Below are 25,170 nucleotides of genomic sequence, written 5' to 3' on the forward strand. Positions count from 1 at the left end.
AAACAAAGAGTACATTTTGCCAGTTACTTTAATTGAATACATATTAAGAACAATATTTCATTACACTTTATAAAATGCCCATATTTCTTCTTTTTATTACTGTGTGAAGCATAATGAAGGAAACTATCAATGGAAACCCCATTTATTGTCTTAATGGTGAGATTTGTCAATTTCTGTCAAAAAATTGTTGATTTATCAAATAATACAGGAGGAAAGTTTTCACTAAATGAAATATAGGTGTCAATCTTTAGCAATGATTAAAGTAGGACAGACTTCCCTCATACTGAACTCAGTGCATAACATTTGAATATTATTTTCTTTTTTAGGAAGTGATTTTAATAATTGAGGATGGGGAATAAGAGGTGCTTTCCAAGTGCTAACCTCTCATGTTTGGAAGTTTCAAGAGACATGGAAAAGCTATTGGCTAATGGGTTTGAATGAATGGCTATCAGAAAATAAAAAGGAAATGCTCTATGCTATTATCTAGGTATCCTCCTCTCCTCCTCACCTCCTTCCATGTCTTTTTTCTGATCCTTTCACATTCCCCTCCCCACCCCACACACAACCTCCCCACTGCCACCTGTAAGTAGTGACATTGAAAATGCTGGAGTAGAATGGCAGAAGATCTCAAAGGTCAAGATCCAGTGACTTCAGACACTGCGACTTCTCAGAAAGTCCAAAGAGGTTATTTCCTTGCTAAACTACTAATGTATGCAAATTATGATGTACACAGGCAGAAAAAATGTTTTCCTAATCTCCATATTCAGGCAAACTACAAGCTTTGAAATATTCATGATAGCACACTGCAACATAAGTAAAGGATCTTGAAAATAGTATCTATTTCTGACATTTCAATTCCTGTTTATCAGGCATTATCAAAGGGGGCGATATTGTTTCTAAGGAGATAAAACTTGATTCTTGGAAAACAAAATATTCTTACTCTTTTTATGTACAGAGCACAGGTATACAGACAGTAATTAGATATATGGTATATCTGAGGTGTTAAAATTTCATGATGGGTGATTAGGAAAAACTGCCTAGAAAGGCTTTTTAGGGTGACAGTAATGAGGGGAAAAAAGGTTAAGAAACACCATGGTATATTGTGTTTTAGTTTTCTAAAGATTTTTATCCAATGGAATAAATGGTAAAGAACTAACAGCCCTGTGGGAACCAATGTTTTAAATAGTGGAACCAATGCAGGACTTCCAGGTAAAAGCTTGTTTGTAGAATGTTTCTAGGTCTGGGACTGAAGTGAGGTCATTCTTATCTGAATGGAAGTCAACTCATTCTTGCAAGATGGTCTAAACGTGAAAGAGAAAGAAAGAAAAACAAAGCTATGTCTTGAAGAGAAAATGACACAGGGAGAGCACAATGAACCTGAGCTGACAGTACAAAAGCAGGCAAGGAAGCCTCCTGTACCTGAGCACTTAGCCATTAGCAGGTGGAAGAGGAAGGTTCTGCTTTGGGGATCCAGCGGTCCCTGCCACTAATGAATGGCCCAAAAAGTATAAGATTAGCCACTTTTCCTGATAAAGGTAGGTCTGGAGAAATAATTTTGAAATGTACCTTTTTGAAAATATGAGAAAAGGATGGAGAATTCTCTCTAACATGTAGTACTAAAAATCAAAATGAATTTTGTCTAGTAATCTTGCCTAATTTACTATTGATGAAAAGATCTTCATTTTGGAATTACATTTGGATTACATAAATATTTATGTAGAGTGTTTGAAATATTCTTTTCTAGATATATGTGCTCCTATATTCTTTGATGTATTAAGTGTGGTAACCAGGATATAGAAACAATCTAAGTGTCTATTGATGGATGAATACACATAAAGATGTGGTACACACACACACACACACACACACACACACACACACAGAAATACTACTCAGCCATAAAAATAAAATAAAACCTTGACATTGTGACAACATGGATATGTCTAGAGGCTATTACCCTAAGTAAAATAAGTCAGAGAAAAACAAATACCAGAGGGTTTTACCTACGTGCAGGATCTAAAAAACAAATAGGGATGCCTGGGTGGCTCAGTCGATTAGGCATTTGACTCTTGGTTTCAGCTCAGGTCATGATCTTGTGGTTTCTTGAGTTCTAGCCCTGTGTTGGGCTCTGCACTGACAGCATGGAGCCTGCTTGGGATTCTGTCTCTCTCTCTCTCTCTCTCTCTCTCTCTCTCTCTCTCTCTGCCCCTCCCCCATTCACTCTGTCTCTGTCACTCTCAAAATAAATAAATAAACTTAAAAAATAAAATAGAACAAGCAAAATAGAACTCAGACTCATAGAAACAGAGAACAGATTGGTGGTTGCCAGAAGGTAGGGGAGTTGCAGGGTGAGTGAAATGAGTGAAGATTAAAAAGTAATCTTAATCTTGCTTGTGTATCTACATGGCTCAGTAGGTTAAGCGAACAACTTTGGCTCAGGTCATGATCTCACAGTTTGTGGGTTCCAGCCCCACATCAGGTTCTGCTGATAGCTCAGAGCCTGGAGTCTGCTTCGATCCTGTGTCTCCTTCTCTCTCTGCCCTCCCCCACCTGCACTCTGTCTCTCTGTCTCTCAAAAATAAATAAACATTAAAAAAATTTTAAAAATCGAACTTCAAGCTGTATTACAAAGCTACAATCATCAATACAGTATGGTACTGCCACAAGAACAGACACTCAGATGAGTGGAACAGAATAGAGAACCCAAAAATGGACCCACAAACGTATGGCCAACTAATCTTTGACAAAGCAGGAAAGAATATCCAGGGGAATAAAGACAGTCCCTTCAGCAAGCAGTGCTGGGAAAACTGGACAGAGACATGCAAAAGAATGAACCTGGACCACACCATACACAAAAATAAACTCAAAATGGATGAAAGACCTAAATGTAAGACAGGAAGCCATCAAAATCCTCAAGGAGAAAGCAGGCAAAAACCTCTTTGACTTTGGCTACAGCAACTTTTTACTCAACATATTTCCAGAGGCAAGGGAAACAAAAGCAAAAATGAACTATTGGGACCTCATCAAAATAAAAACCTTCTGCACAACAAAGGAAACAACCAGCAAAACTAAAAGGCAACCAATGGAATGGGAGAAGACATTTGCAAACGACATATCAGATAAAGGGTTAGTACCCAAAATCTATAAAGAACTTATCAAACTCAACACCCAAAAAACAACTAATCCAGTGAAGAAATGGGCAAAAGACATGAATACACACTTCTCCAAAGAAGACATCCAGATGGCCAACCGACACATGAAAAAATGCTCCATATCACTCATCATCAGGGAAATACAAATCAAAACCACAATGAGATACCACTTTACACCTGTCAGAATGGCTAACATGAACAACTCAGGCAACAACAGATGTTGGCGAGGACGCGGAGAAAGAGGATCTCTTTTGCATTGTTGGTGGGAATGCAAGCTTGTGCAGCCACTCTGGAAAACAGTATGAAGGTTCCTCAAAACATTAAAAATAGAATTACCCTACAACCCAGCAATTGCACTACTAGGCATTCATCCAAGGGATACAGGTGTGCTGTTTCAAAGAGGCACATGCACCCCAATGTTTATAGCAGCGCTATTGACAATAGCCAAAGTATGGTAAGAGCCCAAATGTCCATCAATGGGTGAATAGATAAAGAAGATGTGGTATACCACACACACACAATGGAGTATTACTCAGCAATCAAAAGGAATGAAATCTGGCCATTTGCAACTACGTGGATAGAACTAGAGGGTATTATGCTAAAGGAAATTAGTCAGAGAAAGACAAAATTCATATGACTTCACTCATATGAGGACTTTAAGATACAAAACAGATGAACATAAGGGAGGGGAAACAAAAATAATATAAAAACAGGGAGGGGGACTCTTAAATATAGAGAACAAACAGAGGGTACTGGAGGGGTTGTGGGAGGGGAGATGGGCTAAATGGGCCAGGGGCATTAAGGAATCTACTCCTGAAATCATTGTTGCACTATATGCTAACTAATTTGGATATAAATTTAAAAAATAAATTAAAAAAAAGTACAAACTTTCAGTTATAAAAGAAATAAGTCATGAGGATGTAATGTATAGCATGGGGAATATAGTCAATAATTCGTGTTAACCTTGTAAAGTGACAGATGGTATCTAGAATTATTGTGGCAACCATCTTGTATACTAATTGTCAAATGACTGTTTTACACCTGAAACTAATATGTCAATTAAACCTCAATAAAAATAATTTTAAAGTGAAATATATCATTTTCTGTATTGTTCTATATATTTCTCAAGAAACATAAAATTTACTTTAAGTTGTTTTTCTCCAATAATTTTAATTAAAATAAACTGTTTTATTTCATTTTGAAACTAAAATCATGTTGGCTGATACTATATTGAGATGAGGAATGAATAGGCAGAAAAAAGAAAAGGAAAAAATTAAACAAAGGAATGAAAATAAGAAAAAAATAGTTTTCATTACTATAGAAAATGGAAATTTTAGACTAGTGCTGCCCAATGGAAGTTTCTACTGTGGGGAAATGGTTTATAGTAGCATTTTCTAATATGGTAGCCACTAACTACCTGGGGATATTGAGCACTTGAATTGCCTAGTGGGACTGAGAAAATGCATTTAAATTGTATTTAATTTCAATTAATTTAAATTTATATAACTGCTTGGGGCTAGTGCCTAGCATATTGATCCATGCAAACCCTAGAGTATGAAGATGTCTTTATATTTTACTTTAATTTACACAAAGTACTTAGTTTAAAATACTATAAGAACACTGACAAATCATTGTGAATTTTCCTCATTACATGGATTTAGGCTTTCAGGCTAATACCATGTGTTCTGCTAAGATAACTGTCAATAGCAGTGTCCTGGTTCACCGTCCAAATAGACAGGCTTCCCACAGGTGGAGTTAATGAAAATGCATTGATTGCACATTTTTTAAATAAAAAAATTGTCATTCTATAAATGGTTAAAGTTATATTAAAGAATATTAGTATTGACATTATATTTAAATAAAACATGCAATTTAGAACAAAATGTTAACAAACATTTCAAGGTATAATTTGGAAACTTATTCATTATAATTTTACTTATTTTCAATTATTACTGAACCTAAACATAATTCTCAACAGGAACTGAATCAAAGCTTGCATTCAGTGAAAAAAAACTAGCAGCCACTTATTGAACACTGAAATATATGCAAGTTTTGCACATCTACTAAAATATTTAAGATAAATACAAATCAGACATATACTCCAAAATGTACACATATTTTATTTATAAAATAAAACATACTTGCTTGGTCAAAGGCAAAGTGCATATATATATATATATATATACACACACATACATATACATATATATGTATATATATATATATATACACACGCACACATATAAGTATATGTATGCATATATATGTATATATATAGATACACACATGCATATATGTGTGTATATATAAATATACACACATACATTTTTTTTGAGAGAGAAAAGTGCACAAGCAGGGGAGAGGGGCAGAGGGAGAAGGAGAATCTTAAGCAGGTTCCACGCTTGGCGTGGAGCCAGATGTGGAGCTTGATCCCACAATTATGGGCCCACAACCTGAGCCAAAATCAAGAGTCAGTGGTCAACTGACTGAGCCATGTAGGCAACCCAGGCAAATATATTTTTAGTTTTTATTTTTCTTCCAATTTTATTGAGATAAAATTGACATATAACATTGTATAAGGTTAAGGTGTACAACATGTTCATCTGAGACATTTTTATATTACAAAACGATTTCTACCATATCATCAGCTAATACCTCCGTCCTGTCATATAATTAGTATTTTGTTTTCTGTGAGAACAATTAAGGTCTACTGTTAGCAACATTCAAATACATAATACAATACTATTAGATATAATCACTGTGCTATATACTAGATCCCCAGGTATTGTTAATCCTATAACTGGAAGTGTGTACCCTAGATCAATATCTCCCCATTTCCCTCACATTTCAGCCCTTGGTAACCACTACTCAACTGTCTGTTTCTATGAGTTTGTTTTGTTTTGTTTTGTTTTGTTTTAGATTTCACAAATCTAAATATGATGCAAGTGGTATCATATAGTACTTGTCTGTCTTTGATTGATTTCACTTAGCATGATGCCCTCAAGATTTATCCAAATTATCTCAAATGGCAGGATTTCATCTTTCTCATGGCTGAATAATACTCCATTGTAAATATACCATGTCTTCTTTATCTACTCATCCATCGACAGATACTGAAGTTGTTTTCATATCATGGCTATTGTGAATAATACTGCAATGAACATGAGAGTACAGGTAACTCCACTGGATCCTGATTTCAGTTCCTTTGAATATATATCCAAAAGGGAGATTTCTAGATTATACAGTAGGTCTATTTTTAATTTTTTGAGACTTCCATAGTGTTTTTCATAGTGGATGCACCAATTTATATTGCCACCAACAGTGAACAAATGTTCCCTATTCTCCACACCCTCGCTAACACTTGTTATCTCTGAAAGCAAGTATATTTTTAGGTATTTTATTTCATAGGGATGAAATTTTGCTTACAATAAGATGAAAATGCCCTCCAGCATGTTTATTGTCTTAAGAGGTTATCATTTCGATAGAATTTTACAGCAATTATAAAAGACTATCTTCTAGTCTAGGTCTAGTATGGGAGAGAATATTTACATTAATTGGTCAAATATTGAATAGTTAACATATTTTTTAAGAATCATAGATAACAGATTCAAAAGTATAAGTTTCAGCTTGTGATTATTCCCCTTGTTTTCCTCCAGTTTTTACTTTGTGATCTAATTATAGGTAACATTTATTAAACATCTAAAATTATACGTGAGGCACTATGTTAAGTCCTAATTTTATAGATGTTATCTCACTGAATGCTTCTCACAGTGCTGTTGTAGAACTATTATTGTCTGAATTGACCCTGGAGTCAACCGCTCCTCGCAGCGATTAGCTTACCAAGCCTCATACAGACAGCAGTTCCAGAGCCAAGATAATGCATCAGGCCCCTCCCCAGTCCAGGGCCCAGGGCTCACATCTTAATCTCTGCACCAACAGCCTCTTAAGAATTTCCAATATATAATAGCATGTTCTGGGCGCAACAATAGGAACTCCACAAAGTAGCAATTATAAGGGAGGATCTGCTAATGTCTTGGTTTAACACAGTGAGGGTATAACTTTTGATGATATCATGGATGAAGAAAGATTTATATTGAGCCCAATAATTAAAATGTAAAATGCTGGTTATCTTTTCCTTTTCTTTTGTCTTCTTTTCCTTCCTTCCTTCCTTCCTTCCTTCCTTCCTTCCTTCCTTCCTTCTTTCCTTGTTTCTTTCTTAGACTTAAATGTCATAATACATAAAAAGACTCTGAACAAATTATTGAGTTGGCTTAATAATTGGCTCAAATTGTGGCTATTAAGTTGGGTTTATCTTATGTGTAAGTGATCACTCCAAAGGTTGGGAAGACCACTCTACCAGTACTCTCATGAAACCATCTGTTCTGATATTATTCAGAAAGTGATGCTTATCAATTCCATTGCATTATAAATTGTTTCCTAGTGATCATACATTTTGACTCCAGTCAATAGATTAATGAGCTTAGAGACTGGGGTGGGCATATCTCCTTAAGTATAAATGTCCGTTCTTGCCACTTCAATACAAACAAGCAGTTTCAGAAATAGAAATAGCAACATCTTGGGGTGCCTGGCTGGCTCAGTTGGTAGAGCCTGCACCTTTGATTTCAGGGTTGTGAGTTGAAGCCCCATGATGAACATAGAGATTACTTACAAAAAAAAACAAAAACAAAATTAACATCTTTGTGTGTCTATATTTTCTTATAGTCTGTAAAACTTGGAACAAAAAGAAATTTTATCTATGAAATATAACAGAAAACAGTGTAATATTAACTGTTTAATGGACATTTCTACAATAGTATCTCTTTTTTTGCACTAAGTAGACACATTTAATTTATTTAAAGCCCCATTTTTATGAAATGCTATGTGCACCAAATATGGCATTAATAGAAACTGTGGCCTTTACCACATGTTTATTTACACACGTCTAAGCTATTGAAAACACCCAGGGCATACCCTGTACTGTTGTATGCATGGTAGTTTGACCAAGCAAGTAGAGAATATATCCCTTACCTGCAACAAGCTTACAATCTAATTATAAACAAAAATCTAAGAAGCCATCAAAGAAAAATTCTAAGTCAAGGCATTAATAACTCAAACTTTCATGGTCATAATTTGTGCAGCTCCATCAAAATCAAGCAGTGCTGCTGCTATTGTTTTAAAAATAGAATACTCAGCAAAGACTCAAGTGCACTGACATATTGAATAAAAGGAAAGGAAGTAAACTTCCTGGGAGCCTGTGAGTCATTTTATCTATGTATGTATGTATGTATGCATGTGTAATTGAAATGCTGTGAGTCAATTTCCCAATTGTGGGAAATTAGGTTTTAGAGGCTTTGACCTTTCCGTGTTGAAATACAGCCATGGAGCTTCTTTTTTTTCTTTCCCTTTCCCTTTCTTTCTGCCTCATCTATGGAAGGTAAAACCATAGAGCCAATCAGAAAGAAGAGGGGCCATTTTTTTTTCTCCTTTTATAGTTTATCCTCTGAGAGATGAAAGAGGAAAAAACTGGGTTTGAAGTCATAGCCTGCAGCAGGAAATAAAACTTTGAGGAGTTTCCTCTGAAAGAAATCTCAAAGATCAGTACTGGTAAAGTTTTGCTATCTCAGAACTAAAGCGAAGAAGTGATGAATCACAAGAACGCAAACAAAAGTATAATGACAATGGCAACAGTTTTTATTTAGGTTTTTAGTTAATTTAAAGGCTGTTTCTAGAGGATGATACCTTGACTGTTGAATAGGTAAGCTGATTTGATTTAGTGAAGGTTTGCTTTTGAAAAATGGAAAATGCCTGCTTCTCTTGCACTGAGAACAAACATTACAGTAACATAGACTTTGCCCTTCTCAGAGGGCTGGGACCAATGTACTTTTGGCAGCTGATGGGTAGCGAGCCTTATTGTACCGAAAGTTCCCCAAGTTATAATTTCTTCCGAAACAAAATGTCTTGAAACTTAGCACTGAATGACTCAAGAAAGCTAAACTTCAGGCTCCTGTGTTAGTTTGTGCAGGCTGCCATAACCAAATACTGGACTGAGCAGCTAAAACAAAAACATTTGTTTTCTTATGGTTCTAGAGGCTGGAAGTCCAAGATCAGGGTGCTAGTGAATTTGGTTTCTGGTGCAACCTCTCTTTCTGGCTTGCAGACAGTTGCCTCCTTGCTGTGTCCTCACACAGCCTTTTTATCTTATGCCTGCATTGAATGTCTCTCCCTCTTCTTAAAAGGACACTTATTTTATTGGATTAAGTCCCCACCCTTAAGACCTCTTTTAACCTTATCTCCTTAAGAGCTTATTTCCAAATACTGTCATCTTGGGGTTTAGGGCTTTACCATATAAATTTTGGGGGAAAAAAGTTCAGTCCATAACATCCTTCATCTACCTGATGATGCTGTACTGCCAAGTTTATTCTGATGGGGCTGCATCCAAGTTTGTCTGGGCAGCTTGTGAAGTCACCTTCTCCCAGAGCTCTCTCTCGGTCTTATCTGATGAACATATCTCCCTCCTCCCTCTTTCAGTCTAGAGAACCTAAAATTTGACACACATAAGAGCACCACTTGCCAAGCTCCAGCCCCAGCAGGTCCAGGGGTTCTCGAAGGATGAAGGCGTCGGCGAAAATAACAAATGGACACAGACAACAGCAGCGTTAGACTGGCCGCTTTATTGTGGCAAACGCGGCACTGTATTTGTTAGCAATTTCCTTGTAGCGTGCGTCATCTATGTTTCTCAGCATTACCTAATTCTAAAAATGTTCCTTTGTGCAATCACCCATTAAGGAACATCATGGTTATTTTCTTGTAACGTTCCCTCCTACCCTTTGCTTATTGATTAATTTCTTCATACTACTTTCACTATGTATCTATGCTTATTTACAGTCTATAAAGCATTTGCTTTTCTGTTTTCATGAAAGGTCATCTATCTCTCAATACCTCAATCTCTCAATCCCTTACAGGGATATGACTTCTTAATTGTTCCTTTGAACCATTGGCAGTACAAGGAGCAAAGGTATTCGCTTTGGTCTGGGGTGCCGGGAGGGAGCCAAGAGGGCCCTGGGAACCCAGCCTTATGCGCTCCCAGAGAGACAATGTATACCTAGGAACGAATGAACCATTCTGTACCTTAACCCACCAGGTCCAATCATCATCTGGAATGCCTCCTGGGGGCCAAGTGGGCCTAGGGTTGGAGTAACTTGTATCCATAGATACATTCCCTTGTTGCCGGAGTGGGGGGTTCGAGCCCATTTGTCCCTCTCCTTGGCTGGGAAATATATGGGGCTATCCTTCCTGTAGGTGGAGGAGTCTTTATAGGGGGTGGCAAGGGCTAGATGTAGGGCCACATAATTTTCCTGCGGACTCTTACTTCTTTCCCCAATGGTTCTTTTCCCAGGGGGCCTGTTGTGGGCAATTCCTCAACCGACAAATCCCCAGGTACTTTCATTGGTAGGGGGGCTGCCCTGACCAACGCTAAGGCCACATTACAGAAAAGCAGGAGTACGAGAAGCTTCACTGTAGGAGGGCCACCCTGCGGTCCCGATCCGTCCACCACCCGGGCCCTGCCATCAGGCTGGTTGGATAGCTCAGCTTCCAGCATTTCCCTTCGCTCTCTCTCTCTCTCTCTCTCCTCTTCACAATCCCCAGGAAAAGACTTTTCTCTACATCATTTCTTCTGACTTTCTGTCCTCCTCCTCTTTCTGACTCTAGCTAAAATTTAATGATAGATAGCAGTTCTTTCTGTATACTGTAAACATGTCTATAAACTGAGTTCTTGAAAACTGGTGTTGATATGCGAGTAAAAAGAACCACATTATTTTTTTACATGTGTTTATTTATTTTGAGAGAGAGAGAGAGAGAGAGAAAACATGCACATGCATGTGCCTGAGTGGGGGAGGGGTCGAGAGTGAGGGAGAGAGAGAATCCCAAGCAGGCTCTGCACTGTTAGTGCAGAGCCAGACGTGGGGTTCAATCTCACAAACCATGAGATCATGACCTGAGCCGAAATCTGGAGTCAGATGCTGAACCGAATGAGACACCAGGCACACCAAAAACAAAATTAATTTTTAAAATTTTCTCTCAGGTCTGTCAGTGTGTTTATTGTCTTGTTGTATAATCCTATTTTTGAATAATAAATTTATTTTTATTATTTTTATTTTATTATTTTATTATTATTTATTACCTGAGATAATTTTCTCAGGTAATATACTCTGTGTCTGTTTAATTCATTTTATATGTGTGACTAAAAAAAGAAAAAGAGAAACAGGGCTCCTGGGTGGCTCAGTCGGTTTAGCCTCTGCCTCGTGATTTGGGCTCAGGTCATGATCTCATGGTTCGTGAGATCCACCCTTGTCATGGGCTCCATGCTGACAGTGCAGAGCCTGCTTGGGATTCTCTCTCTCATCTCTCTCTCTCTCTCTTTCTGCCCCTCCCCTGCTCATGTTCACTCTCTCTTTCTCTCAAAATAAATAAACTTAAAAATAAAGTTTAAAAAAAAGATAAACAATTAAAAGAAGAAATAAAACATTTTATATGTGCACAAGGTAACGTAGGATTTAGAATTCAAATCATTCTATTTTATGGAACAAGAAATATTTTTCATTTAGGTTCTTGACCTCCCTATTACTAGGTAAGTGCGGGTACTTATCAGCATTCAGGGAGGAGTTAAACCAAAAAAGAGTATGTTGAATGAGCTACAGGAACGCTCTTATGCAGAAGTGCTGATTTTCTTCTTATATAATCATCTTTGATTGCCAGTAAGGCTTGGAGATGATTAAAAGGAAAGACGAAAGTGTTGTTAGTACACTTGTTAGCAAATTGTTGAAACTCACTAAAAGGCACTGGAACTGGTTCTCAGATGAATCTGGAAGATAAAATTATTCCTGTCCTCCTAAGTCCTTACTAGGTGTCCAGAAGCCACTAATATTAATGAAATTTTTATTTAGGCATCAATTTTTACATTTTTTGAGCTCTCTGTGCTTATGAGACTTCCTAGTTATTGGAATTCCTCCCCCAGGTGACCCTTTATGAGAGGAGAGATTCCTTAAGATAAGTTTCCTTATCATTTCTGGTTCTCATTAATGAACAAGAAGCATAAGCAGAAGATTTACATTTTCATGTGTTTATTCCAGAAGTATTTATTGAGTACTCATGTTCCAGGCATTGCTTTACGTTCTGGAAACACACAATGACAAAACACAAACTATAAGGAGCTCACTATCTAATGGGGATGGTGGAGAAAAGAAAAAACGATTTCCATTCAGTGAGGTGGGTGTCTTAGAAATAACTAGGGGACACAGTGAGATAATAAAGGAGAGAGCAGGGAGAAGGCACCACAGAGCAGATGCACTGTGTTTTGTCTTGAAGGATGAGTAGGGGCTTTCCAGGCTGGCAAAGAGAGGGAAGAGCACACAGAACATGTGTTAAGACAGAGAGCAGTGAAAAGCTTGACTATGAAATCACATCTTTATTTTAGTTATATTCTGCTTGACTCTAGGGCAAAATCACAGTATTGATGTCTTTATATCTTTGAATTTTTTTTAATGTTTATTTATTTTGGAGAGAGAGAGAGAGAGAGAGAGAGAGAGAGAGAGCGTGCCCGAGTTGGGGAGGGGCAGAGAGACAGGGAGACACAGAATCTGAAGCAGGTTCCAGGCTCTGAGCTGTCAGCACAGAGCCTGACGCAGGGCTCGAACTCATGAACTATGAGATCATGACCTGAGTTGAAGTCATAGTCGCACGCTTAACCGACTAAGCCACCCAGGCACCCCTATCTTTATATCTTTGATAAATCTTTGCCTTTTAATCTTTTAAAAATTGGAACCAGTGGAATATTTATGTTTTCATACAATGAATGGCCTTATTCTTATTCTTTAAATTCAGAAGTTCATCCAAATATTTTATAATATGTTTTCCTTCTGCTTCTGTAAAAAGAACGACAAACTGCAGTTAAGTGGCAATAATGCCTTAGGATGCTGAAGCTCACAGAGGTATGCATTTATTATGGTATGCACTTTAATATGCCCAGGAAAAGACAGTTTGCAGGAAATGTATTCTAGTCTGATGTAGTGTGGCTGTTCTTTTAGGTCACGGTGTGAGTTCTTCTCTGTTCTCCTCACTTGCCTTCTACGCTCATCCAAGGCAGTGGCGCTGCTGCTTGGATTTGTAAATCCCAGACATGTCACTTCTTTTTTTTTTAATTTTTAAATTTAAAAATATTTTATTTTATTTAAATCCAAGTTAGTTAAAGTATAGTATAGTAATGATTTCAGGAATAGAATTTAATGATTCATCACTTACATATAACACCCAGTGCTCATCCCAACAAGTGTCCTCCTTAATGTCCATCGCTCATATAGCCCATCCCCCCACTCAACACCGGCCTGCAACCCTCAGTTTGTTCTCTGTATTTAAGAGTCTCTTATGGTTTGTTTCCCTCTCTGTTTTTATCTTACTTTTGCTTCTCTTCCCCAATGTTCATCTGTTTTGTTTCTTAAATTCCACATATGAGTGAAGTCATATGATATTTGTCTTTCTCTGACTTATTTCACTTAGCATAATACACTCTAGTTCCTTTCATGTTGCTGCAAATGGCAAGATTTCATTCTTTTTGATCACTGATTAATATTCCATTGTATATGTATATACCACATCTTCTTTATGCATTTATCTGTCAATGGACATTTGAGCTCTTTCCATACTTTGGCTATTGTTGATAGTGCTGCTATAAACATGAGGGTGCATGTGCCCCTTCAAAAAAGCACACTTGTATCCCTTGGATAAATACCTAGGAGTGTAATCTCTGGGTCATAGGGTAGTTCTATTTTTAACTTTTTGAGGAACCTCCATACTGTTTTCCAGAGTGGCTGCACCAGCTTGCATTCCCACCTGCAGTGGAGACACGCCATTTCTTTCACCAGAGGTGAGATGGCTTGAAGTTAAAAATACATGGTAGTCCAGCAATATTCACCTCTCTCTTTTCTAAATTTTATGTGACTGGGTTAGAGAATTCACTGACAATTTCAGCTGCTCCCTTCCCAGGTTTTTTTCTTTTTCTTTTTCTTTTCTTATGTTTTTGTTTTCTTTTTTCACTTAATAGCTTGTGTGATAGCGGGGTCCTCCTAAGATACTGGGGCAGTGTGGGAAAAGGTCATGCTTGGCCAAAGACACAAAACCTCTGCCAGAAACCTGCCTTTGTGGTCCTTGGTCAGTGACTCCATGGTTACTAAAGTGGTTCTTTATTTTCCATTGAGCTACATTTCCCTTTATAGAGCAACTTGGGAAAAGAAGGGAGGGGGAGGAATGATTGACAGGTTTGGGGCATTTTTTCTATTTTGGGATATAATACTGCCAAATACTAACAGAAATATGCTCTTGATTCCTAATTTTTGGGCACAGTCTCAGCAGGCTGGAAGGTCAACGAATGTACCGAGCATTTGGGAACCAAAATTGCATATAGAGAGGTCAGAGCGATGCTGTGTCCACACATACTGGGCCATGCTCATTGAGGTGAGCAAAACAAGAAATTCATCTGGAGGCAAAGAAAAATATATCTGGTATTTGCTGAGGTTTGGGGAAATAAGAACACACATACTGTTGTGAGTATGTTACTTCATATAATTCTTTAAGTGAATAATTAACTATAAAAATTGGATACCAAACCCATCATCCCAGAAATTCTAGTCTGAAATGTAGCCTTCAAATGTACTTGCACAAGCAGTTAGATAGGTATGAGAGTCTTCCTTGCAGTCTTGTTTCTAAAACTGGAAACAACCCAGATGTCCATAATAACCAAAGAACTGGTTTAAAAGGGCACAATAATTTGTGGTACATTGTACAATAAGACATCAAACATACACTGAAAAGAATGATATTTATGTGGTCGTATTTATTATGCAGATTTAATTTTTAAAGAAAACAAGGTACAAAACACTATTTATAATTTAATCCTATTTGTGCAAAAACCAAAGTATATGAATGCTTGCCTATTCACAAAAGACCTTTCCCAAACACACATACTGCTAAGAGTAGTTATACTTGAAGAATGGATAAAGTGCATTTGTGTGTACTTTTTTAGAAACTATGTGCATGCATCACTTTTATGATAAAATTGTTTTAAGAGGTAAGCAAGGTCTGATGCAAATAATAATAAAAGCATAAGATATAACATTATACAGATTTGGTTAACTACTTTCTCTTGCAGGAGTTTCTTTACTTGTCTTCAGTGGCATCACTTCTACAAGATGTATTTTTCTCCTTTGTCTCTGGTCATTCTTGATTCTTCTCTGATATTGCCTTCTCTTCCACCCTCTCCTAAAGATTTGTACTGGACCTATTCTCTCACTGTGCAGATTCTCTCCAGATGAACTTATCTGCCCCACTCCCTCTGGTTTCCTGTACTGTCTCTATGCTGATGACTCTCAAATCTATTTCTCAGCACGAACTCCTTTTCTGAGTCCCAGATCAATAAATCTAATTACCTCCCCAAATCTGTAGCTCACATTCAACATGCAAGAAACAAGACTATCCTCTTACCTTCAAACAGTCCTATCCTTCTTCAATATTTCTCTTCTCAGTAAATGTCACCAGTCAAAAGCCACCAGGACACAGTGTAGTCAAACAAAGTTGTGCTTATTTACCACAGAGAGGAAGATTGCTCATTCAGGGAACGTGGGGCATCTCAGGAAGAGAGTGTTTGAAGGGGATTGATATAGAAGATGGGTTTGTGTTAATAAGTGATTTTGGAGAAGGTTTCTGGGAGACAGGACTGGCTATGGATTGGGTGTACCTATTAGGGGCAATTCTGTAATTGGATACCTTAACCCTTTTTATCTATCAAGTGGGAGGAATGGATGAATGAAGCAGAGGAGCGGGGTAAATTCTGTGGTAGAGAAGCAGTTGCTCACGTTTGCTGAAAGAGAGTAATGTTTGATCATTTTTGTGGTTTGCATTGTCAAGTGACAAAAGTAAAACAATTTAGTACTGAGTTCAATATCCTTTATTCTCAGGAAAATAATCCATGGATGGGGAGAGTACAGTACCTCACAAGCAAGGAAGCATACTTTCTGATGGATTTTGTACAAGAATGAGTTTTATAGAGCATTAGAAGAGGCAACACAGACACAGGGTGTAATTGGCTAGGTCACAGATTTCCTCATAAGGCTAGCCAGCTCTATTTTATTTTTAATTTTTCTTAACATTTATTTATTTTTGAGACAGAGACTGAGTATGAATGGGGGAGGGTCAGAGAGAAGGAGACACAGAATCTGAAACAGGCTCCAGTCTCCAAGCTGTTAGCACAGAGCCCGATGCGTGGCTTGAACTCATGGACTATGAGATCATGACCTGAGCCGAAGTTGGCCGCTTAACCGACTGAGCCACCCAGGCGCCCCATGCCAGCTCAATTTTCTAGGGTAAGGTAGGCTAGCAAAAGCTGAGTTGGGGGATATGATTAGTTATGTCCGCATTCTTTACCGGGTGTTTTTCATAAGTGCAGGCTGACTTCGCTTTACATTTGTGACATGGACTAGGCCACTGGAATGGCTCTATTTCGTGGGTCCTGATATGTGAATTAACTTTATCAGCATGCTGTTCTTATTTTATTTGTGCTCAGTCATGATTACAGAGGGTCTTCTTTTTGTCTTGCACCATCATGATCACAGAATGAACTTGTCTGATGTTGTGCAATCCTTTTTGTTCAATAGAACACCATGGCCTGCTACTCGGCAATAGTTCTGATGCAAAATGAACAAACCTTTTAAAAGAATGTCAAAGAGGAGGCGTCTAGGTCGCTTAGTCAGGTAACCTTCTGACTTTGGCTCAGGTCATGATCTCAGAGTTTGTGAGTTCAAGCCCCGCATTGGGCTCTGTGTTGATAACTCAGAGCCTGGAGCTTGTTCAGATTCTGTATCTCCTCTCTCTTCCTCTCCCCTCCTCATGCTCTATCTCTCCCTCTCTCAAAAGTAAGTAAACATTTTAAAAAATTATAAAAGAATGTTAAAGAGAAAGGAAGAGAGTTTTATTTCAACCCAAGTTAGGACATCTGCCCGCGAAACACAATCTTCATAAGGAAGATACTACTTCAGGGAAGGAACATTTTGTGCAGGGTTATATATGATTTTTTACACAAAGAGTTGTAAATCATCATGAAGAAGGACATTCCACAAAGTTACAGACTTTATCTTATGTTTTTAGAATGTGCGAGGCTGTATGACTTTAATCTTATTGGAATCGGGGAGGGTTTGTTTGTTTGTTTTGTTTTGTTTTTTTGTTTTTTGCTTTATGTTTGGAATGCTCTGTTTTGGTTACTTATTTATTTATTTGTAACAAAGCAGACATACAATATGTGCTCAGGGCAGAAATAGAGCCCATGTTTTCAGGTTTTGTGGAGTCATTGTGACCCTGGTAAATGCTAAAGTATAGCTTTCCTGGGAGCCCATGAGCAGGGACCATAAACATTAAATGTTGAAAATCTCCTTTAAAGGGGACCCTGGGTGGCTCAGTTGGTTTAGCATCTGACTCTTGATTTCAGCTCAGGTCATGATCGCGTAGTCATGAGATGGAGTCCTACCACATGCTCCTCGCTGGGCATGAAGCCTGCTTGAGATTCTCTCTCTCTTTATCTCTCTGCGCCTCCCCTATTCTTGCACCACACAAGCTCTCTCTCTCTCTTTTTTTTAAAAAAATTTTTTTTTTCAACGTTTATTTATTTTTGGGACAGAGAGAGACAGAGCATGAACGGGGGAGGGGCAGAGAGAGAGGGAGACACAGAATCGGAAACAGGCTCCAGGCTCTGAGCCATCAGCCCAGAGCCTGACGCGGGGCTCGAACTCACGGACCGCGAGATCATGAGCTGGCTGAAGTCGGACGCTTAACTGACTGCGCCACCCAGGCGCCCCAACTCTCTCTCTTAAGATGAATGAATGAATAAATGAATGATTGATTGAATGAAAATCTCCTTTATCAACAGTAACTGGGATACTAATTTTTTTCCTCACAACCATAGATCTAGTTGCCTAAGCCAGAAAAGTTGGCATCATCCCTGCATACTTTATCTTTATGCAGCACATTCCAGTTACAGCACATACTCCTCACCCAGGAAGAGACAAGCCACAGGCACTTGGGGGAATCAGAAAACACTGTTTATTGCGCACCGGTGCGAGCCCAACAGAGTCACCTCCAGAGGCTGAGCCTCAAACTTTGGCATCGTCCTCCTTTTATGGCTGGGATGGTAGGGGGTTGAGAGACAAGAAAAAGGGGAGGGGGAACTTATCAGTGGTGCTATCTTGGCAGTTGGTGAACACAGGAGGCAAACAAAATTACAGAAGCCAAAAGTATGCAAGGGGAGTATTCAGCCTCAGGCATCTGGCTGGCCCCTTTTATCTTGTTTTTACTAGCTCTTCTCATCACCAATTAGCAAACTCTCCTGAGTGTCTTAAATAACTCTTGGGGCTCCTGGTGGCCCAATCGGTTGAGTGTTAGACTCTTAATTTCAACTTAGGTAATGATCCCAGGGTCATGGGATCAAGCCCTGCATCATTCTCTCTCTCTCTCTCTCCCTCTCTTTCTGCCCCTCTCTCCCACTCTCTCTCTCTTTCTAAAAAAATGTGTATATGTATATATATATACATGTATATGTATGTATATATATATATACATGTATATGTATGTATATATATGTGTGTGTGTGTGTGTGTATACACAAATAACTCTAAAATCCATCAGCATTCCCTTTTCTCACTTCCACCACAACCATATCTCACATTTTCTTCTGTGTTAGAATTCTAGCTGGACTCATGCCTCCATTTTGCTTCTTCCTTGTTGATTTTGTTTATTTCTTTCAGAATGTCCTTCCCTTTTAAACATATTATTCCTTTAAAACAGTACATCTCAATCATGGCTGCCAATAGATCGCTTCCAGAGGCTTTAAGTTAATATCGACACCATTCCCTTTCCTAAAAGGAAAGAATTGAACTAATGTTTAGCCACATGCATTTTCGGTAGCCATATCTGCTAAGTAAGCAGAAGTCTTATTAACTAAATTTTGCAGGGAATGGTGAAGAGCTGGAAGGGGGCAAGTGGAATAGCAGAGAAAGAGAGGTCTAGGAGGAAAAGAGACGAGAAGCAGAGGAAGAGTGGGAAATCCTGTAAGCAGCTTATGGGGAATGTGATATCATGATTTATAGTAAGAAATAAATATTTGGTCTTCAACCCCAGGCACAGAGCTCCTGAACCCTTGGAATTTCCTGGGTGATAAGAGCAATGGGAGCATCTTTTGTCATAATATTTGGTCTCTTGTCCTCAGTTCCTGAAATCACTTCAGAGCCATAAAGGTGAGATGGATATCTTGTTTTTCATAACAAGCCCCTTTCTGCCCAAATTGGGTTTGTGTTAATGAGGTGACTTTTGGAAATTCCTTAAGGATGTTGCTGGTTAGCAGGGAACCAACTATGAATAAAGGGTTGGAACTGTCAGTCCCAAGCCTTGGGCTGAATTTGTCCCATAGCAATCTGCTGACGCTCGCCCTCCACCTTTCCTCATGTCCATCATTCCCTTTTCTCCCTTGTAACTATTTTCTTTTTCCTCAACTCACCTATTCTCCATTTCAACCCTAGTCCTATTGATCTCATATACTGAAATATCTCCCTTGTGTACTTCTTCTGGTCAATTCCCACTACCACCATTTTCATAAACCTTGTCTGGAATAGCTTCTTTGACCTCATATCCAGTGAATCCTGAGTCATTCTTCAAGACTCCATCACAGGGCCATCTTCTCCAGGAAGCCTTTCTTTCCTTTGCTAGTCTTGACCTCTCTTTCTTCTGTGCTCAGGACCACTGTACCTCACTTGCATTCCTGTCATTATTGAACTTATTGGGCCCTACATATTTTCTGGTTTTTGAGCCTTGTTTTATTCATTTTTGTATCTTCCATGCAGTGTCCTGATGTGGAAATGTTGGGGTTTGGAGCCAATGGTCAATAAAAAATTTGTGAGATGTCTTAGGGGCAAAAACGTGGTTTTATTAAAGTGGGGGACAGGACCTAGGGGCACAAAGAGCTGCCTCAGGATTGTGAAGAATGACTGATTATATACTTGGGAGTTGGGGGAGGTAAAGTAAAGAGGAAGTTTCCAATGGGATTTTCATATGCTAAAGAAGACACAGGATTCTGGAGGCTTAGCTATTGTCAAGAGAAGGTTGTTTTTCCCTCTAGCAAAGCATCAGCATTAAGACAGTAGGGAGTTCCTGGAGGACTGGCCTCCTCTGCTTGTCTCAAGTATTTATCAATGGGTTGCAGGTTATAAGGAAATTTAATTTTATCTACATTTTTTCTTCCTTTGTTCCCCACATCAGGTCTGACTCACAATAGAAGTATGTGAATTTTTTTTAACAATGGGAGAATATAAGGGCATTTTCCATCTCTTCATCTGTGTTACCATTTCTATTATGATGAAAGAATAGAGGGTGAGAGAATTGTGACAGAAACTAGTGCCAAATAAATTCATTGTCTCAAGAAACTGTTTAAAAATTCATTTGGAGGATGGCAGCCATGGTCTCATTCTCGGTTTTTTGCTTCTAACGGGAAGGGCAGAAAGTGTGGTTTGCAAATGGAATATGGCGTTATCACCTATTTGCAATCGTGCTGAAAGTGAGGAGAAAAATAAGGTGGAAAATAATCTTGATTTTGTTAAAAATGGGGAAAATATACTCTAAATGGTGATACAAATGCTCAGTCATTAGGTTGCTTACTTAACAAGTACTATTAAACCCTTATGTGCTCCAAAACTGCCTTGAGAGTTTAACACAGATGAGAATTGGGCAAAATTCTTTCTTTTTGTAATATACCTGCAACTCAGAATTCAAAATATCAGTCTATTTTCTTGCCTTATAATTTGTGGGAGCCATCAAAGACAAATGAATATGTTTAAAGAATGCTTGAATGATCAAAAAGCTTCCTCAATGGATCCTATTAACTCTCCAGCTGGCAATGTCTTTTTTGTGGCATAAAGGGTTTAAAAAACAGAACAAAGTTTTATTAAGATGTCTTGATGGACAGGAATGGACAGTGAAAAAAAATTTCAGGTACAAATTCTACTTAGAGGCTTGTGCTTCTCTTATTGGGAAATTAGCTACATAGAAGTACTCCTTTCTCCCCCTTCTCCCAGATTATTCAAAAGGATAGTAAAAATAACCCATAATTTGTCTTTTTTGGAACAACAACTGATATGCCCCAATTGGAGAGACCCCCCGAAAACAAACCACCAGAGTCCAGAGCCAAAGCTAAGCGGCAAGGGTCGTTTATTGCATGTTCGAACCCGGTCCTCCGCGCACTCGTTGCCGGTGATGCAAGAGGCCCAGAGCAAGGATCTTACAGCTTCTTTTATAGATAGCATAAACAAGTTAGGGATTTTTTTGAGGTTACAGAGTTGTTATAGGTTGACATTTAAATTTGAACGCTCAACAGAACTTGATTGGTTCCCACCTTTATTTCAAACCATTCAGCAGAACTTGATTGGTTCCCGACTTTATGTCAGACTACCACCGGGCGCGCCCTGGCTGGTTTCAGGAACGGCGGGGGAGGGGAAAGAAAGATCTTTTCTTTGCAGTTGTGAGTACACCTGGTAATTTTTCTCTTAGCCTCTCACAACAACTGTGGAGTATAGAAATGTCTTTGAACTGATTAGGATAAAAACACAATGCATTTCTATGTAATATGTTTTGGCTATTTGCCATAATAAACTCATTAATTTCCTTCTCTCTCACCTTTTGGATGGGTTTATAAAACTAGGGAGCCCAAGATAAGCAGGTTTTAGGATTCTATACCATCTCCCTACTAATAAACTGCTGCAGTCACAGGTGAGGTTCCCTGGGAAGCCAACTGTGGGACAGTGACTGGCTTGTGCCCAGACAGGAGATTCCCTAGATCATAACAGATGGGAAAAGAAAAAAACAGGTTTGGGTGGAGTGAATCATCATGGAAGCATTAGTCAATTCTACAAGGAGCAGAGGGTAAGAGAACTTTTCAAAGTGATCCTGAATTGACGCAGGAGACCTGGGTCTTTCTAGCTCTTTTTAAAGCCCATAGACCAAATTGAGGGCTGCCCTGGGAAGGGTGTGTAACCTTAGGCAAGACAATTGCATTTAGCTGAGGGGCAGTCACTTAGGAGATGGGACCTGACAGCTCAACCTTCCTAGAAACTGGGAAAAAAGTGTTTTTGTTTTGAAAGTTGGAAAAATGGGAGGTACAACTCCATATGCCCTCCATGGGCTGCAGGAGATGACTGAGGATTTCGAGGGATCTTGGGTTTGTGTAACACCATAGGCATTGAGGTTGGAAGAGGAGGGACATACATCTTTGTGTCACCAGGCAATTTAATAAAGAAACTGGTGAGCTATTGTGTTTGTGCTTGTGTATATGCAAAGTTGTCATGTGACACTCTTCAGTCTGTCCCTAGGTTGCTGCATTCATTCATTCATTCATTCCTCAAGCTATTCTGCGATGACCTCTGAAAACAAATTTTGGGGAATTCTGACTGAGAGAGCCTTAATGTTTGAGATTTTGAAATGGTTCTAATAGATATTTATACCTTACATAATTTAAGATTATATGTAGTTAATTTCTCACTAAAAAGTTGATGGAAAAACATGTGTTTATTGAATAAACTGATAGTGTTATGCCCAGAATTCGTGATCCCCAAAGACCACTAGGGAGCCGAGTCCGATGTAAAAGCAAAAGAGCCTTTATTCGAGCTAGCTCAAGCTCAATCCCCTACCTGCACCAACGCAGCAGTGAGATAGATACCCAGGAGAGACAGTGAGTTTCAAAAGGACAAAGGTTTTATTGGGGCCTAGGGGCAGTTGGCGAGGTAATGGCTGTGGCCTCAGCCAATTGGCTGGGGAAGGGTCCGAGTCCTGTTAGGCAGGTGGGGGGGGGGGGTTACTCAAGGGGAAGAGGTGTGGTCAAGGTGAAGGACACAGAACAAGATGGAGTCGGCCAGCGTAGGCCCGCCCTTTCAATAGAAGTTCAGATTTGGGCTTTTAAATTCACAGAGTCCTTTAGCATAAAGTGGAAAGCTGATTTCTGAGAATTAGTGAAAAAAAGTAAGAGGAAATTTTGTCCTCTGAACATAAAAGTGCTCTGCTTCTTTTTCCCTTTTCATTGTTCTGGAAGAAAGGGAGATTGGAGCCTGTGTGGAATCTTTCAGCTGTGAACTGTGAAGTTGGGCATCAGAATACCAACCCCCACCCACCACACCCTTGGGTAAGAACTGACAAAGCAAAATCACGATCTTAACCTTGGAGTTTCCTGATGTGGATGAAGTGCACACACACACACACACACACACACACACACACACACGCACACACGCACCCAGGCATGCACATACACTCACATATTCACTTACTCATGCATGCTCCAGGCTTTTGAGTTGCAAATTGACAACAATGAAATCCATGAAGATTAGAGCTGGGTTGAGTGGATATCTGTTAACAAGTAATGAGAGCAGCAATTTTACCTGAGTGATTTTCTTGGTGTATTTTTCAAGAATGAGCTGCTTTATTATGTAACTGGTCACCTAATCATAGGACTGATATCTCACTTATTCATAGATTCCACCCACACTTAAAAGGGAGGGGACCACACAAGGGAAAAGGTCACTGGAGGTCATCTTAAAATTCTGCCTGTTACAATGAATAAAATTTCTAGTGTCAGTTACTGATAGTTCCTCAAGTTCTTGTTTTTAAATTCCATTTCTTTTAATTCCATTTTTTCTTCAAGTGAATATTCGTAAGTGAATATTTGCTTTATCTTTGAATTTTCTCCAGTGTTGTGAAAACAATACAGACTTAGAAAGAAAACCTGAAAAAAAATTTTTTGTTTTTTAAGTTCCAGAAATGTAACTAGTAGGAGGGCTGGGGTGATATAACGCTACTCTTACACCAAGGGTCTGGATTTTTCCATTGCTCCTTCTTCTTCTTGTGTATGTGGTAAGAGAGTGGTCAAATTTCTTCCTCTCTTTTTCTTTCATGCGATAACTAGATAGCTCCACAATACTTACCTAATGGTCTACTTTTTCCTCTCTGGCCTGCAGTCCTGCTCTGTCACTGATTAAATTTCCACAAATGCAAGGGTGTGTCTGTTGGCTCTGTGTTCTCTCTCCCCAGTATCACACTTTCTTAATTACATTGGTTTTATAAGAAATACTGATTTCTGGAAAGGTAGCCACCTCCTACTCTACTTGTCTTTCTTCTTCTTGGGTGTTTTAGCTATATTTGGCCATTTGCACTTTCATGTAAGTTTTACAATCAGTTTGTGAAGTTCCACAGAAAACTTTCTCAATTGCATTGGTTTTCTGTGTTAATCTGGGAGAATCAAAGCATGATAATATTAAATTTTCCTAGCTCTGAACACAATATATTTTTTTGCATTTGATTTTCTTTCATGTTATTTAATTTTTTAAAAAAAATATATTCTCTATAATGGTCTTACATATCATTTTAAAAAATTTGTTCTGAGTGTCTTATTTATTTTTTTATTATATAAATGTTATACTTATTAAAAGTATTTTTTCTAATTACTTGTGGTTTGGGTAAAAAAGATCAACTTTTTAAAACAATGTTTATTTATTTATTTATTTTGAGAGAGAGAGAAAGTGCACTAGTGGGGGAGGGCAGAGAGGGGGAGAGAGAGAGAGAGAGAGAGAGAGAGAGAGAGAGAGAGAGAATCCCAAGCAGGCTCCATGCTGTTAGCACAGAGCCTAACATGAAGCTCGATCTCACAAACCACGAGATCATGACCTGAGTTGGAATGTAGAGGTGGACAGTTAATTAACTGACTGAGCCACTAGGTGCCCCAAGACCAAATTTTATATATTGACTTTGTATTCAGCAAATTTTCTAATTCTTACTAATTTGTATAATTTTGTGGTGGATTCCTTTGGATTTTTGTGTATACAATAATAAAATTTTCAAATAGTGACAATTTTATTTTTTATTCTCTTATCCTTATATTCTATCTATC

General features: G+C 38.5%; 1 protein-coding gene across 1 annotated transcript in view; it reads left to right on the forward strand.

Moving 5' to 3' along the window:
• NAF1 (nuclear assembly factor 1 ribonucleoprotein) overlaps positions 1–14,625 on the forward strand; it is a 75,738-nt gene extending 61,113 nt beyond the window's left edge. The window contains exons 9-10 of the mRNA XM_053216757.1: positions 14,013–14,073; positions 14,550–14,625. Of these exons, the coding sequence (XP_053072732.1) occupies positions 14,013–14,073; positions 14,550–14,610 (122 nt within the window). The 3' untranslated portion in view covers positions 14,611–14,625. The remainder of the gene's footprint in view (positions 1–14,012; positions 14,074–14,549) is intronic.
• The last annotated feature ends 10,545 nt before the right edge of the window (positions 14,626–25,170 follow it).

Source organism: Acinonyx jubatus, chromosome B1 (assembly GCF_027475565.1).
Source record: "Acinonyx jubatus isolate Ajub_Pintada_27869175 chromosome B1, VMU_Ajub_asm_v1.0, whole genome shotgun sequence".
NCBI lineage: Eukaryota > Metazoa > Chordata > Mammalia > Carnivora > Felidae > Acinonyx > Acinonyx jubatus.